The following is a 17979-nucleotide window of genomic DNA, read 5'->3' as shown; positions in this document are numbered from 1 at the left end:
ATTTATACGCACACATAAAAACAACTAGAACTAAATACATAATAATCGTTCGAAATTCGAAATTAAATCGATACCTAAAATTTATTAGATATCAAGAAAAATAAGTTCCTATGTCGGTAATTTCTTATTTTCGAATATCGAACACCGAACTAAATATTGTCCACAATAATTCGTATATAGTAAATATAGTATGTATACATAAAATACTTTTACTATGTCAGCATGCACAATGCACATTCACAGATAGTAAAGATTCTAGCGCCATGTTTCGATATACTACATCAATACTGAACGGAAAGTAACACTTTCTAGACCGGTACGATTAAGTCTAGCCAAGCAGACCGGTCTAAGGTATATCATTGCACATTATGCGTAACCTACATATTAATGCAGATTAATAATCAGTTCTTGATTAATTAATTATTTCATGTCCCTCAATGTCATTATTTATGAGCCTAACATTGTTTAACATTTTATAGCTATCGTTCACTCAATTCTAAAATTATCTGTGGAGATTACGTAATTGATACGACATTTGGAACAAATCTGGCATTTAAATATTGCCCAATAAGGATCGGGTGTTTCCAACCGTTTGTAAACAATTATCGTAAAAGCATTCAAGATCAGACTTTTAATACATTTTACTACTAAAAATGAGACACTCACTACGAATAATCTAAATATAATATAGATAATGGAGAAAATCTAATAAATTCAAAATGTCAAATCACTTGATGTATCGATTATGTTTAGTGATTTATTCAGGTATTCGATTATTGATAATGATTGATTTATGGCTATTTGAATGTCTCAACATAATCAGGAAAATTCGTAAAAAGTAGTCCCAAATTTTATCATTTTGGTATAAAAAAAATATTATTTCCAATCCTTATTTTTCTAAATTTAGCTATATATAAAACATATTTACATCTTTGTCATGGCATCAAAAAACAGCATAAGATCAAACTGGATTTTTTGCATATATTTTGGTAGAGTCATCATTTGAAATACTTTTTACTTAAAAACGACTCGCAACTAGATTTGTCGGATAATTTGCAGTGATACCACGTTGTTGGAACATGAAACGAGTTTAGGCTTTAGTCATCTAAGAAAAAACCTAGACTAGTTGTTATAAGAAAGAGTTACCTGCCAACTTTATTACCTACAAAAATAAAAACATAATGTCATCTTAATACATTACATTATTCAAATTTTTATATTATTCTTTATGCATCAATGATAAAAAAATGTATATATGCAAATCTATAAATAAAAACACAAGACGGCATAACGGCGGATTGGAAAAAACAAATTTCTCATTCGCAAGTGGAAAGCCGGCGACTGTTAATTCGTACGTAATTGAATGAACGATGAACGTCTGTTATCATTCATTCAATTAGTCAGTCTGTCGATGAAGGACGATTTTAATACGTTAATTAACAGTACAAACATGTGTAAATGGTTAAGCAAATGTTTTACAAGCCGAGCTTGTGCAAATAGATGTCGGGATGTTTTTTTCTGAATACAAAATGCTACGTAATCCAACCTCCACCTCAATATAACAAATTTATGTTGAGTTTTTAATCTGTAGTTGGATCTAAAGTTCACCCTATCCACAATGTTGACCGACTTCAAAATCACGATATTATTTTAACATTACCTACTTTATTTAAATATGATTCAATGATGTATGTTTTAAGTACACAATATTTTTATAATTGGGAATATTAATATTACTTTTAGGATATTCCGTCAACTTGTAAATGTTTTGTATCACTCAATATTGACTTTAAAAATCCAAGAAATATTTTTCATAGATTAATAATTAAGTATGTATTACTTTAAAATAATCGTTTGAGGTATGTATATGTCCATGTTTAAAATTATAATTCAATTTTATGAACCATCGAGAAATCTCCTTTTTTATTACCACTTATACCAAGTCTTATAAACCTAAGCGACCTCTTTCGATTTTTAAAAAGTAAAACAAAAGGAAAACGGAACCGGAAGTTTGATTGACATATACTATGTTGGCGGTTTGTGAATTAGTCGCGTGTCACCCTGTCGTGACATGTGTATACACATCGATGCGACCTTGCGTATATCGATGTTTCGCCCAACTTTACGACCCACGTCGAAAACTTTAATCGTCCTGTTTTCAACAGCGGGTATTTTATGGTAAAGTTGCCAATTTTGTTTGTATAATAACGTTATTGATGCATGCGTTTAACCGCTGAGAAACAAGATTTTCAGATAAGAGATATTAATTATTTCAAGTATAATTTGTCACGCTGAGAAAAAATAAATTTAAACCTCATATGTTTATACTTATAACAAAATTACTTAAATAAATTATGGTCTCATTACAAAATGTTTACGAGCTGTGCTTCTAAGAATAAGATATGTAGACTTTTTAGTGTTACAAAAAATGCTTGAATAGTTTTTTGTGATGCCTACGTGCAGGGATTTCGTGTTCTAAGCTTCTTGTGCGTTTTACTTTTCTAATTCCAAGCAATAGTTAACGCTGGTTTTACGACTAATAAATGTTATTTTAAGCGACGATCAAGAAGTCGCCATGCACAATCGAAACGAAATATTAAAATCTAGAGTGCCTTCGAGGGTTTAATAGTTATATACTTTTAAATCAGCTTCAAGTGCTTTATTTATACATCATTTTAATATAATATTAATTTATTCAATGAATAAAATGTAAACTGTGTTGGTATAACGTGTTTATTTTACAAATATATTATTTGAAATGCAATGTCGACGTCTGGCATAACAATTCGCGTGTGTTTACAGTCACATAGGTTAACGATCCTGTAGAGACCATATACATAGATAAAATAATTTAATAGTGAGCCATGTCAACCATTTGCATTGTAAACGATACTATTATATTTTGAATAATGGAAAACGTGATGACTTAATCGGGTTGTAAAAATATTTTAAAATTATTTTTACATTTTAATGTGGCGGATATTATTATGCTTCCGTTGCCTTTTCCATTAAAAAAACGAGGTTGTGAAGTACACTTCTCGTATAAAATTAATCTGTAGGCGTTAAGCTAAACAGCTCGGATTTTTTTGCGTTTCCTTAACATTCCGCTTAATATTCCCCTGTAGAAATATTCATGTACGCTTTACATCTGTGCCGCTACATTACTCTCAGTCCCAACCCCATAAAAACGTAAACGGCCAGAAAAATATAATAGCCGAGTGACGTTTTATGTTTTTTTTTCTGAAGTGCACGCCGCGGCGTGTTTGTTTCCCTTGCCTCTATTTCGTCGGAGGTTGATATTTTATTTTCGCGCCTCTTCCGCTAGAGCAATGTAATATTTATATAGGCGTTCTTAATTCAAATGCTTTCAACATGAAAGTGAATAGCGTTTTGTTATTGCAAGTGTTCTGTATAATTTTGCTGTTTGGAATATTGATAGATGGAAAAAAACGCAAATAGGCAATTAGTATTTAATTAGATTATGCGTTGGAAATTAACACTTTAATAGGATGGATATGATGAATATCAAATCGTTTTTAATTTCCATCACAATATTAATGATGGATAAATAATTGAGGTACATGAGTCAAATAATATGGTATTGCGTCAACATCGGTGACCACTTAGTGACGCCTCCACTTCTGCAAATATTAAAGATTAACTTTTGAGTTGTATTTATCTTAATTTATATGACTTACAACAAAAAAAATATCTTGTCGCTATCTCTATGAAATCATTCTAAGTAATAACATTTAAAAACGTCAAACATAAATGAAATTTGCTTGACAGGCTAATATTATAGTATGCTAACAAATACTCTTAGAGTTCATATTTGATTGTACCATAACACAACAGTTGAAAATACATAAGATTCTACAACACCCAGACAAAATGCCAATGTCACAGTCAAGTATGTTACTAAAATAAACACAAAATGTAATTTCCGTAAATGTCCACATTACCACACAATGCGCGGTATGCAATTTACCGCGCGTTGCGGTGTGCGGTTCGCCTTGATCTTGTTCCTCGGTTCTTGAAGTGTGATGAATTGAGGTCTTATAATCGGAAATAAATGTTAACACCGATTATATGTGTCAATAATACAATTAAAGGTTTCAATGTTCTTAAATGGTGTTAAATTGGATATTTAAAGTAATTAATTTAGTAGGTTACAATTATTAAAATTTTATATCTTTTTATTACGAAATAAACGTTTTTTACATCAACTTTGACAAATATTACACTAAAAATAATAATTAGGTGACTCCATGTTGGTTCTTTTATAGAGTCAATAAATTTATTTTTTATAATATAAACAGGAAAGAAACAACACATTGTCCTTATTGACCACTTAGCCCTAAAGGAAAATAAAGTCCCCCCCAACAATATGAACGATGGGCGACCATTACCCCAATAAAACAACCCCCTCCGGCGTAAGCTTGTTAGAGAGATGTCGACTGGTCAAGGCCTAATAAAAGCCAATTTGTACAGGCTTCGTAATAATATATTGCCAAGAATTACTACGATTGAAACATATCATATACTTAAAACCAATAAATGCCCGTTTATAAAAATAAACATGTTTTGCGCACTAGAAACCTGCCTGATATGAATTTGTTTGGAAATAACGTACCGTTTCATTTTTATTCGGATTACAATCGGAAAGAAATGTCTTACCATAATTAAAGCTAAAAAGTAACGTTACCATAGCCTAAAAGCCACTGAAAAAACATTCGCAATGGATTCATACATTACGCAAACCTTTTTAATCTGTATTCAACATGGCCGCTAATTAAGCGGACTATCCCACTTTTCTTAACCTCACTTAAATTCGCAGTTCAAGGTCCAGTCGACATTTGACACGCATTACGTCATCAGAACAACGCATCGATTGTACGAACGACGATCTTATTGCGATGAGAGTAAAGTCTGTAAAGGAAATTGTCTATTAATAAGAGCGTATGACTTTATATGGCGGTAGGAACAGATGGCCAATCCGACCTTGTTGGGCCTTGTCTGAGACTCTTTATAAATCATGGTTACTGACTGAACAGGGGACTTTTGAATTTATTGTGCACTGCCTTTTATTATGGATTTGCTTGCGTATATTTCTTATTGCTATGGCTTGAGGTATAAATAAGTAAATCAAAACATAATAATTATGTTCAAGGGTGAGACTAGAACACTGATTTATTATTAAAGTCCGTGATCTGTAACATTTTAAAAACTATTCATTTCTATTCCGTAAATCGGAATGCAAGACGAATGAGGTAGAAAAGAAATTTTCACGCATTTCAATAGCAACGTCAGACCTTGACAAACAAAACAATAGCATAGTAATCAGATTTTAATGGCCATAGGCAGGTGCAGCCACACGTGTGTACTACACGTGCCCGATAAGTTTCCCGCCAAATAAAGAAACAAAATACATACATACATACATAACATCACGCATTTTATCCCCGAAGGGGTATGCAGAGGCGCAACTAGGGCACCCACTTTTCGCCAAGTATGTTCCGTCCCATGATGTGATAGGGGGCGAGGCTATCGCCATATCGGGCACAAATTCCAGACTCCGGGCTGATACTGAGCAGAAAAACCCAAATATCACTTTGCCCGACCCGGGATTCGAACCCAGGACCTCAGAGCGCTATTGTACCGGACGTGCAATACAACTACGCCACCGAGGCAGTCAGAAACAAAATGGCGAATAAATCAAATTGGATATTCGCATGCAAACTATTATTTTTAATGCTTTTATTACTGAAATGGAAATCGGTACACGATTCGCATTACATTTTATAGGATTGCGATGTCTGGCAATAAACTAGGCATAATTTGTCTCAGCAAACAGATGTAGATTGATGACATTTTTACATTGTAGAATTCGTGGCATGACTTCATAGTTTTGTGGTATTTTTGATTATGTTTCATATAAACCCATGGTATTAACGAATATGCTTCGCCTACCGATATCAACAATCTGTGTGTCTGTATAATGCTTAAACAGTTATAATTCTCGCGATTTTATGTTCTACATAAATGCATAAGTTTAACGCCTGCGCTGTGTTTGAAACCTTTTACGTAAGTTTTTAATCTCCGTTCACATTTATGTAGCGTTAAGGATTTTAATGGCATAAACGTGGACGCCTCGCCTTGCGATATGTAGCCACAAACATGTTTAAAAACAAAGTAAATCAAACAATGGCATGTTTAATCCACATTGGTCACGTACTGGTCCGTATTTTGTATCTCATCGATAGTTCTCTATGATAAGCTGTGTATTTTCCGAGATTTTAAATAAGAAATCACTAAAACCAAGAACTAGGTTAGGCTAGGTTAGGATTTTGTTATTTAATGACTACGTTGATTTTTTAGTTACGGTGTCTAATTATTTTTTAAATGATAATGAACATATGTTGATTTTTGCGTGTAACAATTTTTTTATTACAATTGAAATAAAAATTTACTTTGTAGAACCTACAAATAGATGTTTTTATTCAAACTATATTGTAATGCCAACTGTTGTATCTCTCAACGAAAGAAGTTAAACACTTCGCTGTCTTCAAAGGGGATTGACTCGCCCGAAATTGGAAACAAATTGGTTCTCTGAACTCTTAAATTTTAATTTCCGCAAACATCTCGTTTATCTTCATTTGTTTTATCGGCTTTTACGCAATTCACCGCCAATTGTACATTCTCCGAAATATTGGCGATTTAATTAGAATTTATTTTAGAATTGATCCAATATTTATATTGGAACCTTAAGTAAGACCGACCTGCTCTTTTTCTGGCGATCTTCATAGGACGCAGTCATTCGTTTCTCAATTGGTCTACGCTATTTAATCTTAGTAAAGTATAGCCATTACGCCATGCCCTAATAATAATCTTTGGAATCTTTGAAGTGGGTAATGTGCCATATTTGGGTGGTAGCCAGGCGGTGCCGGTAGGTCGTGAATGTGGTGCGGATCGCGGAGGCCCGCGGCTCGTCCCACGCGCCCGGCTCTGACATCATCTCGATTTTGTGCGCGGCCTTCTTGTGGCCTGTTTGGGCCGCGGTCAGCCTGACTGACTGATATAACACTATCGCCCATAAAATTAACCTATTAGAAAAAAAATTAGAAAATGTTTGTCAAAAAAAGTCTCTACAAAACCATAGTCATTGAATATATTATGTACTATTTACAAATTGCAATTACAAATGAGTTACAAAAATAAAATTTCTACACTTTCGTCTTTAAGTTTACCTAATTAAATAGCAATGATGTGTGAAGATAAAACGATTTTCTATTAAACATAATCACAATGTTTCGCCAAAATCGAAAGCTAGAAATCGTATGCGCTGCAATCTAAGTACCACGGATTCGTTTGTCACTAAACAGTTTTTACCTATTGTTTGAAGAGAAGACTCATTTCTCAGCATTATTGCAGCGAGTACTTTGTATTGCAAAATTAGTGTTGCTTGTAGCTATGATTTAAAGGCTAAAGTAGCGTGTACCATTCTAGCCAAATGTTAGTCCTCATTCTGAAAAAAAATCTTCATGACAATAAACATAAATTATAACCCGTATTGACACGACATAATACTGGTGTTTGTTTTCAAATTCATTATAATTACTGACATCCTGCGACTCTTATTTCAAGCGCCGGCAATTCTTACTAAGTCAGCGGTTTGGCGCGACTGCCTGTAAAGGTTAGGAATACCTCAATGCATGTGATTATTGAAGGGTGGTGATAGGTCGGTATCGAAGGAAGTTAAATTGTTAGTATCTACTTAGTCTGGCCATAAATACTGTTACACTTAATTATAAAAAAATATTACATTTGAATTTCGAATCTGTCATTTTTATACGATTGTTCATTGTGTTTTCTCATTTTGGCGCCAATACATTGTAAAATATTTTGCGATATTAAAATGGTGTGGGGTGATAAAGAGAACCGAATCGCTGTGATAGCATTACACAAAGTAGGTATGGAGCCAAATGCAATTTTTAAAACTCTCCATACACTTGGTATTAGTAAAATGTTTGTGTACCGGGCTATTAATAGGTACAATGAGACCTCCTCTGTTTGTGACAGAAAAGATCTGGCCGTCCACGTAGTGTTCGTACGAAAAAGGTGGTCAAAGCAGTAAGGGAAAGAATTCGAAGAAATCCTGTCCGAAAGCAAAAGATTTTATCTCGGGAAATGAAGATAGCACCTAGAACCATGTCGCGTATTTTAAAAGATGACTTAGGACTTGCAGCCTATAAGAGACGCACTGGCCATTTCTTAACTGATAATTTAAAGAAGAATAGGGTGGTAAAATCGAAACAACTACTGAAGCGGTACGCAAAGGGAGGTCACAGAAAAATTTTGTTTACGGATGAGAAAATTTTTACAATTGAGCAACATTTTAACAAACAAAATGACCGTATTTATGCTCAAAGCTCTAAGGAAGCTTCCCAATTAGTCGACAGAGTGCAACGTGGACATTATCCGACTTCAGTGATGGTTTGGTGGGGTGTTAGCTATGAAGGAGTGACTGAGCCATATTTTTGTGAAAAAGGTATCAAAACATCGGCACAAGTGTATCAAGATACCATTCTTGAGAAGGTAGTTAAGCCCCTTAACATCACCATGTTCAATAACCAAGTATGGTCCTTCCAGCAAGACTCGGCGCCGGGTCATAAAGCTCGGTCCACGCAGTCTTGGTTGGAATCGAACGTTTCGGACTTCATCAGAGCTGAAGACTGGCCGTCGTCTAGTCCCGATCTTAATCCGCTGGATTATGATTTGTGGTCAGTTTTAGAGAGTACAGCTTGCTCTAAACGCCATGATAATTTGGAGTCCCTAAAACAATCTATACGATTGGCAGTGAAGAATTTTCCCATGGAAAGAGTGCGTGCTTCTATTGATAACTGGCCTCATCGTTTAAAGGACTGTATTGCAGCCAATGGAGACCACTTCGAATAAGCTTTTTATATTTTTAATTGTTTTATATTTATGTATTAAACTGACACACTGTAAAAGTAATAAATGTTATTTGCAGTTAACAATTTTCTTTTTTCTTTATTACAATATTTATGGCAAGACTAGGTATACTTATAAAAACGTGACATAAATGTACAAGATTTGGTTTCTTCAAATTATGGAAATGTAGAATCTGCTCAATATACAACCTTATACGTCATAGTACCGATAATAAATGAAGTAAGGAAATTTCTATTAATAATAGAATAATGAACGCTCTACTCGATAAACTTTGTATTAGATATCAAACAAAGATGGCCGCAGCTACCGCTAACAATCGCACACAATGCAGTTACAATGCAAGGATCGTAAACTTTCAGTAAATGTCGTAAAACACCTGCTAGTAAAATCATGACGCGAGATACAATTCAAGACCTTATTGATGAATCATATAACATTTTTTTGTTGTTTAGGATATAAATAGTAGCAAATTCCGACTTAAGACAATTGAAATTAAAGATCATAATATCTTTGCAAAGGTTAGTGTTACAGAAAACCATTGCAAAACATATTGCTGCCTTTTGCTATTAAAGATTACTAACTCCCTCCCCTAAACAATAATTTCATTCACCCGTTCACGACTCCTTTCGTAAACAGCTTATTATCACATCTACTCAAATAGTAATACCCATTATATACCCTAATAGAGGTCCTTACTTCCATCCATTCTCTTCAACAGCAGTCGGCAACACGCGGCCCGCGAACGTTCTGTTTGTGGCCCGTGAATGTTTCGTAATAAGGCTTAAACATCAAAATAAATGTATTCAATTAAGAGTAAGCACATCTAAAGCAGGATTTCTAGGTTTTTATACGTATGACCCGCCTTTAGTTAATTTTGCCACCTTGTGGCCCTTGCCTATCAAAAGGGTGCCGACCGCTGCTCTACTCTTCTCTGATTCCTGGTCTATAACAAAAATCAGTTAGCATTTAAACGGTACTTAAAGTGAACGAACGTCGCCCACTCAGGATATGTTAATCGTTTATATCTCTGGAGTGAACTTTCACGACTAACAGATACGGTAATGCAAGAAAGTAGATTTCTAGTGCATACGCACTGTAGAGGGTAAACAGGTATCAAGCTTTCGAATTAAATGTTTTTATTGGTGATTACTTTAAAGCGCCTCTGTTGGATGTATTTGGAACTAAATAGGACTTGAGACTATTAAAACTTACCTTCGACATGGCTATACCGAATTTAACGAGGTTTTAATTGGCAGTAAAAGATGACTTTCTGATAAATATGTAGGCTACATTTTATTCCGTGTAAAGACTATTTCAAACAGCGACGCTAGAACGAAATAAAAAAAATATTTAAACGCTGTATTCCGTTTTGCTAGTTGGCAGGTCAGACGAATAATCACGGAAACAGAATCATGTCGACTCGTGGCTGCGAATTCAAATTTCGAATCAAATAACAGTTGCACTACGAACGTAGGCTCTAAAACAATGGACGAAAAGTGGAGCGATTTAAATGTTCTGTCTCATGTATTACTGATATAGAATGAAATGTACACACTATTGTAATATTATTGTTATATTTTAATGTTAACTGCTTGGAAACTTATTTGAAAATATTTAAAGTAGAGTCGTCATAGATGAACAATGAACCTTCAAAGACGCTAAAGATATAATATTTTACAGCTAATTCATACAAATCAAATAAAGCCATTCATTCCCGCAATCTAAAGCTCAAACACTATTAAAAAGTATGACGTACGATTTCCCACTTAAGAGCGTGATCTCACAATACTCGAAGGCTGTGTAGGTCGCGATACAACCTGACTCCGATTGCGAAGTTCATAGACCCCTACAATAGAGTAACAGACACGAACTTGCTACAGTATCAAGTATCACGCGATTTAACTTCTGCAGTGCATACTGAGCCATTGTTTGCAAAATCGTTTACGTTAAAGTTTGTACTTTTTTATTATTTTTAATTAAATGTAACCATTCATGACTACAATCGATTATTGATGAACACCATGCTTGAACCTTATATAGTCGTAACTAGAAATTTACCCAGAATTTCGAATTACTAAGCGAAAAATCCTCAGAATTTCGAATTAGTAAAAAATTGCGTATCGCGTCGCCCTGATAAATATTATATTATATATGTTTCTTATTTGTTAAAACACTTAGTAATTTCTATAAAATTGGATTTTTAAAGCTTGAAATGAATAGTTATTCGATAAAATCATAGTCAATAAATCATAACTCTCAGTATTTTTTTATTATTATTACGAACCCTAAAATCAAATACCATCCCTGAACCCGACGAAAACCTCGATGGATGTAGTAAAAGACATCAAAAAGAAAAACAACTTTCCCCATTAAAAGTTCCATTTTGTTTGACAAGACGAATTGATTTAGTGCGAACTTTGACTACCGGCAAAGTTTATACATTTGGGCAACTTTTAATTCATCTATTTTGTCTCCATTATACTCCCAACATTAATCAAAGTAGTTACTATACGCAAATTACGAAAATGAAGTTTACAAATACACTAATCTGTTCCAATTATTACCCAATATTAAACGATACTGACATTTGCAGACAATCCGATATTATATCAGTGTTAGTCGAAAGGTTAGCTATTGCATTTAGGCGAGTAAGCTTTAGTGTTGAAACAGTATTATCATCGTTAAGTAAAGATTTGCTTCTTATGATTAAGAAAATAAGGTTTTGTATTTTTGAATGTCGAGAACAGTCGATAGTATCCACCAGCAAAAGATGAAATTTTCCTAAAGAGAACCTGATACAACTTATAGGTATTAATAATGTGTATAAATATAGTCTGGAAATCGTTTTAATGATAATTACATTTTACATAACTTACGAAAGGGAAGCCGGTAGGAATTGGATCCTTCGCCACTGGCAGCCACACCTTCAGCAGCATTACCACCCCGACAATTTAATTACAAAACCATTATTTACTCGCCGTGCCGAAGCTTTAGCTTTATGTCAATGCTTGGTTATTACACCGTCTATTTTGTCTTTCATACTGTAAACCAACTTATTGGTCATGTAATAAGATTTTAAATTGAAATACACAAGCTGTTCTGTTGCGTTCTTATTCTTAATCATAAGACGGAAAAGGCAAATCAATTGTAAATATACTTCAAAATACCCCTCCGAATATAAAATAAGTCTGAACCTCTCATACATTCTTTTGATAATGAATTCTATACAACCTTGAAGGACTGTCAATTTGCGTGCATCATTCAAATATTCCGGCCAATGTCAGTTAGCATGCAAGAGGGCCCAAGGCCGTACACATCAGAAGCACGCGACCGATGCATTTTACGACCACATAAAATCAACGAAGGTTGAAGAATCTACACGAAATTTGACAAAACATTGTAATAAAAATAGTGCGCAAAATACTTGAACGAATTAAAATACTGTATTAAAGACAAATCCATAATAATTGTTATTATTCAGGGTACTGCAACAAAAGACCCTCTTCCTGATACAAATGAGAGTTAGTATATTTTGAATGTTGTGTTAATACTAAAATTTATATTTTAAAATTTTCACTAAATTCATAGTTCTTAGAGCGTTTATAAAAGGTTCAAAGTGCGTCAATAAATATTTAAACTATGTAAATCTTATCTCTCTTTATTCTGAATAGAATTTATCTAGAAATTTACTCAAATTTAAAAATGGCAGATTATGTTATTATTTTATTGTTTTTTACTTGGCTCAAATTTAAGGAAATAAATATTTTACTTCGAAGTTTTCTATACAAATACACTTAAAAATGTAATAGAAAAAGTTTTAATTAACATTGCGGAAAAGTAGGCAACTTCCTTATACAAAATTGAATGCGGCCGCTTTTATGAATTTCATTTCTTCAATTCTTTTTTATTCCACGATTTTAAAATTACATCTACACTGGAAGAATGGTAATTCTTCATGATAAATTACGTAAATTTAAAAACAATACATTACAAAGTCGTTAAGGTCTTCATTCCCTTTCAAAATCAGAATTCAGGTATTTGCATACTTCATTACGAAATCCGGTAATTAGTCAATGAACAAGTTAGTGTTTTATACATCTCAAATTATATGGATCTACGCAAGAAAATTAAAAAGTGACCATACAACAATGTTATGACTTATCAATGTTAAAATGCAAAATTACATGTCAAATATCCTCATATTTTAATATTTCAAATCAATACTTCGCTCCAAGTCTTTGACCTGAGCGATGAACTTTGTCTTTATAGCTATATTTTGTTAAATTAAACCGCCTTCTTCGGTATTTTAATATTTAGTCATGGCAACGTTGATTGTCTTTAATTAATAGTTATGAAACGTGATAGATATCTCGATGTTGTAATATATTTCGTAATAATGTATTAAAAGATAATTGAAAAACAAAATGGATTCCATTAATTGAGTGATTTATATTCTGCTCATATTTTATTACATGTTTGATAGCAATATTAATGTTAAGGTGTAGAAGTATGTACCAAGTGTTAAGTCAGCTGTTAAGCAAAAAGCCATGGGTTCGTTTCCCGCATGAGACAAATATTTGTATAATCTATCAATATTTGGTGAGAACTAAAGTCCTTCGTAGTTGCCAAAACCTACACTAGCTTAAACAGTATAGGAATTACGTGTGTGGTTAATAATTCTTCATTTTGTTGATATAGACATTCAGAAATTTGCGTTTCTTATAATCTTACAAACTTATGTTCTTTACATTGTCACACAATGTTGTTTTTAATGGCATCTCATGCCAAACGGTTGTTGAAACCAATTTCAAAATAACTGCTATTGAAAACGCTACGTCCTTGTCACAATGTCAGTGTTCAGGAAATGGAACCTTCGGAATGGATTATGGAAGCTATTTTATGAGCTTCAGATCTTGTGCGTTTCGCTAGACATAGCTTATTTAACCTGATTTAAAAAGAATTTGAAATATAGTTTAGTAATATTTTGCTGCATTTTAGATTTCTACGGCAGTGGCGATGTGATTCAGTAATCACAATTTAATCAGAAAATGACGCTAAGATGTTATTTATTAGAAACCTACTAAAAAAATTACGTACAGCAGTTTAAAATCATACTTTAATAGATCTTATGAAAATTTAATAATAATTTCAAATTGTTACAATTTTTACGAAAAAATACCTTTCGAAACTCATCAAATCCTTTCTTTGTCCACCAGGAACCAAGAAGATGGAGTACAAGACCAGGCAGTGGCACGAGAAGTGCTTCTGCTGCGTGGTGTGCAAGAACCCGATCGGCACCAAGAGCTTCATCCCGCGCGAGCAGGAGATATACTGCGCCGGCTGCTACGAGGACAAGTTCGCCACTCGCTGCGTTAAGTGCAATAAGGTATGTTACGTTTGTAGCCTCTCTTACTTCTTCTTTTAGGGTGTTTTTGTTTAGATAATTTCACTTGATATTTTATTGATGTGATAAACTTTCGTTATTTTCGGAAATCAGGTATCAATATTATCTGTAAAATATTTCTTCATTCAAAACCAAAATTTATTTAATTGCTTAATTTGTGAATTATAATTATCTGACTGATTTACTTGCATGACTAATGCGAGCTGCAATAGTATTCAATAAGTCTACAACAGAATCTACAATATCAACCAAAATATAAACCAAATTCCTTCCCACTCAGATCATCACGCAAGGCGGCGTGACATACAAGAACGAGCCGTGGCACCGCGAGTGCTTCACGTGCACCAACTGCAACACGTCGCTCGCCGGCCAACGATTCACCTCGCGCGACGAGAAGCCATACTGCGCCGAATGCTTCGGAGAACTCTTCGCCAAGCGCTGCACGTCGTGCACCAAGCCCATCACTGGTTAGTGCTTAGGATCTATCTTGTCTTAGACGAAAAACTAACATCGTTGCGAAAAGTCAATTACGAACACCAGTAATTTTCAGAACAATTAAATACTTGATCCATAAAAATAGTCTTACTTAATCAACAACATTTTTGTTTGACAATGCGTCAAAAAGTCCAAATTTATGATGTTTTTAACTCATGGAATTGGTCTATTAACAGTGTTATTTGTATTGCAGGCATCGGTGGCACCCGCTTCATCTCGTTCGAGGACCGCCACTGGCACAACGACTGCTTCATCTGCGCGCAATGCAAGACCTCGCTCGTCGGCAAGGGCTTTATCACCGACGGACAGGACATCATCTGCCCCGAGTGCGCCAAACAGAAGCTCATGTAAATACATCACTCCACGTGTGCCATCTCGCTCTAACGCTTCACGTCTCTCTTGGCACATATCACTCCATCCCTATCCCTCCTCAGCTTACCAACACGCGGGACCCACCGGACCCGCATTGTATTGTACAGAGCGATAATAATTGTATGACTGATATGTTTTTGTGCTTGTGCAGCGAAAAAACCATTCTACCCGTAGTCGCTAACGCCAGAGACTGGTGCGCGTTCAAAACCCAGGACACTCGCAGCGATCAGATGATCGACCTCATTGACCGGGTTAACTTTCGCAAGGTCAATGTCACTAGCCCGCCACCCTAGAGCCGTTCGCGATGCCTGCGATATACAAGGGATATAAAAACGAAAAATCACAAAAAAAACGTGAATGCACAAAATGTATTTAAGTATTTAATTGCGCTTCTTCTACTGAAACATTATGTTTATATATTTTGACTGTTAATTCGTTAGTCGTCACTAATAGAGCCTGAAGCCTGTATTTATTTACGTATTATGTGCTAATCGTATATTTCGCTTTGGCTGTTGTATTAGTCCTAGTATAGTATCAACCTAGTGCGATTCACACGATGCCTTAATAACATATCTAAGTCAATTTCGAGGGTATATATTATAATTTTATGTTGTAATATATAATGTACGTTCCACCTTATTTATAAATGTTGTGCCTAAATATCTTGCCTTCCTTTCTACCAATTCGCACATCGAAGTGGTAGAAAAGGACATTCGATTTACGGCAACATTTGCAAGTAACGAGGTTCTTTAACATCTGGATGTTGCCAGTTAAATGTATAATTACTAGACACATCCCAATGGAGTGCAGTAAGTGCTTGTCATGTAACATAGAGTGTAAGAAATATATTGACAGAGTAATATTACGTGTTATGTCTTAAGTATTTATTCATACGGGGGTACGCACTTTTTATCAGAGGCACGCCGGTGGTGTTGCCGCGTCACATTAAACAAATGTTCTTGAGATTTTAGATGTAGTGTTGCCATATACGCCATCGGTAGGTCGCTACCTAACACAATAATATTAAGTGACATCTAGTTTTGACTAATATTTAAACGAAAAAAATAATAATATTTTTGTTCTCGAATAGTAAGAAGTGTTACAATAATGTAATTGAATGTTTACGATATTTTTTACAATGATAATAATATTTTTAGAGATTAGTGAAGTAATATAAGTGAGTAACATCTGTGTTAATGAGAATGCTGTTTCGCAAACGAGCCGACCACTACTGATTGGGGATCACTTTATAATGGTTACTGTTAAGGTTTAAATTATTCGACATGTTGAATTATTAATTTATAATTAAAATAAATTGCTTACATGTGTGATCTGAATCTAATTAAATATTTGTATCTATCTACATATAGATTGTAAACAATGAAACGTAAATAAATGATTAAAACTATTTATATTGTTCGTTATTTATTTTGTTCAACCCTTCATATTATCTAGCACAACACTATTTTCATTAAAGTTATCACTCGAAAATCTGAATATCACATCTATGATTTTTTATCTTTAAAAGCGTAAGGGGAAAAAACGCTAAGGAAATATTTAAATGCGTCTATAATTTATTGTATCAATTATTATAAGTATACGTATTCAAACTGAAATATCACTTCATATAGTCATAAAAGGATCTTTTGATCAGATATTTATTAGCCACAGCGAAAAAATAACTAGGAAGATATAAATCTGCCAGACTCAAGAAACTGTGAGCTCATTCTGCGTAGATCGCACCGTAAACATCTATAAATTTAAAAACTTTGTATGACTGAAAATGTAAGTAGATATTGTAACTTTGAATTTGCGGTTTAACAACACCTCAGTCCGCTCCGTAACCACGTTTGCTGTAAAGTCTTCGAGAGGTCGGGAGAAATTTATAATATAGAAAAACCGCGATGAAAACTGCCTTGATGACGTAGTTGTACTGCAAGCGTGGTGCGACATCGTTATGAGGTCCTAGACTCAAATCCCGGGTCGGGATAAGTGATATTTGGGATTTTCTGCTTAGTATCAGTCCGGTGTTTGAAATTTGTGCTCGATATGGCGATAAGCTCGCCCCCTATCACATCATAGGACGGAACACACTTGGTGAAAAGTGGGTATCATGGTTGCGCCTCTGTATACCCCTTCGGAGATAAATGCGTGCTGTTGCGTGTGTGTGATAAAATTCATAAATAGTTTTATTTCAAAATATAAATCCATAAATGTTGTATCCATAAGAGTAGTCACAGCCGCATAATTTTTACCCATAGTCTAAGAAATCTATCACACTGCCGGATTGCGAGCGGTTTCATTGCATATCAAAGGCACAGCGAATTCACCGGGAATTCGCAGTATACGCACAGTGAACATGACAAGGATACCCAGCGAACACGCTGCGCACTTACAATGCATTGTGGACAGTCGGTAACAGATTCCGAATCGATCGATTGGAAAAGAACAACTACTACTTATGTGTTATTTTAAAGAGGAAAAAAATGTTCATACACTTAACGACAAGACTCTGTGAGTTGTTGCCTCACATATACCTACCTACATCACATAGTATTTTACTAGCCGATATAACCCACACCTATAATAATCTAATTTAACTGAAATAAGGGTTGATGACTATGCTATGAAAGCTTACAAAATTATGTCGATAAAGTGATGACGTTGCGTACATGCGGCATATTCGCTTCGTGTCCGCAGCGATTACGCCGTGCCGCCATCCTCGCCTTCGCTCT

General features: G+C 34.5%; 1 protein-coding gene across 6 annotated transcripts in view; it reads left to right on the top strand.

Annotated features, from left to right (window-relative positions):
• Positions 1–16656, top strand: part of LOC115453190 (four and a half LIM domains protein 2) — a 195810-nt gene extending 179154 nt beyond the window's left edge. For all 6 annotated transcript variants that reach the window (XM_037443465.1, XM_037443464.1, XM_037443463.1 and 3 more), the window contains 3 exons: positions 14190–14359; positions 14658–14844; positions 15066–16656. In XM_037443465.1, the coding sequence (XP_037299362.1) occupies positions 14190–14359; positions 14658–14844; positions 15066–15223 (515 nt within the window). In that variant the 3' untranslated portion in view covers positions 15224–16656. The remainder of the gene's footprint in view (positions 1–14189; positions 14360–14657; positions 14845–15065) is intronic.
• The last annotated feature ends 1323 nt before the right edge of the window (positions 16657–17979 follow it).

The sequence above is a fragment of the Manduca sexta genome, chromosome 26 (genome assembly GCF_014839805.1).
Source record: "Manduca sexta isolate Smith_Timp_Sample1 chromosome 26, JHU_Msex_v1.0, whole genome shotgun sequence".
In the NCBI taxonomy this organism is placed as follows: domain Eukaryota; kingdom Metazoa; phylum Arthropoda; class Insecta; order Lepidoptera; family Sphingidae; genus Manduca; species Manduca sexta.
This window is presented reverse-complemented; position numbering and strand designations above follow the sequence as displayed.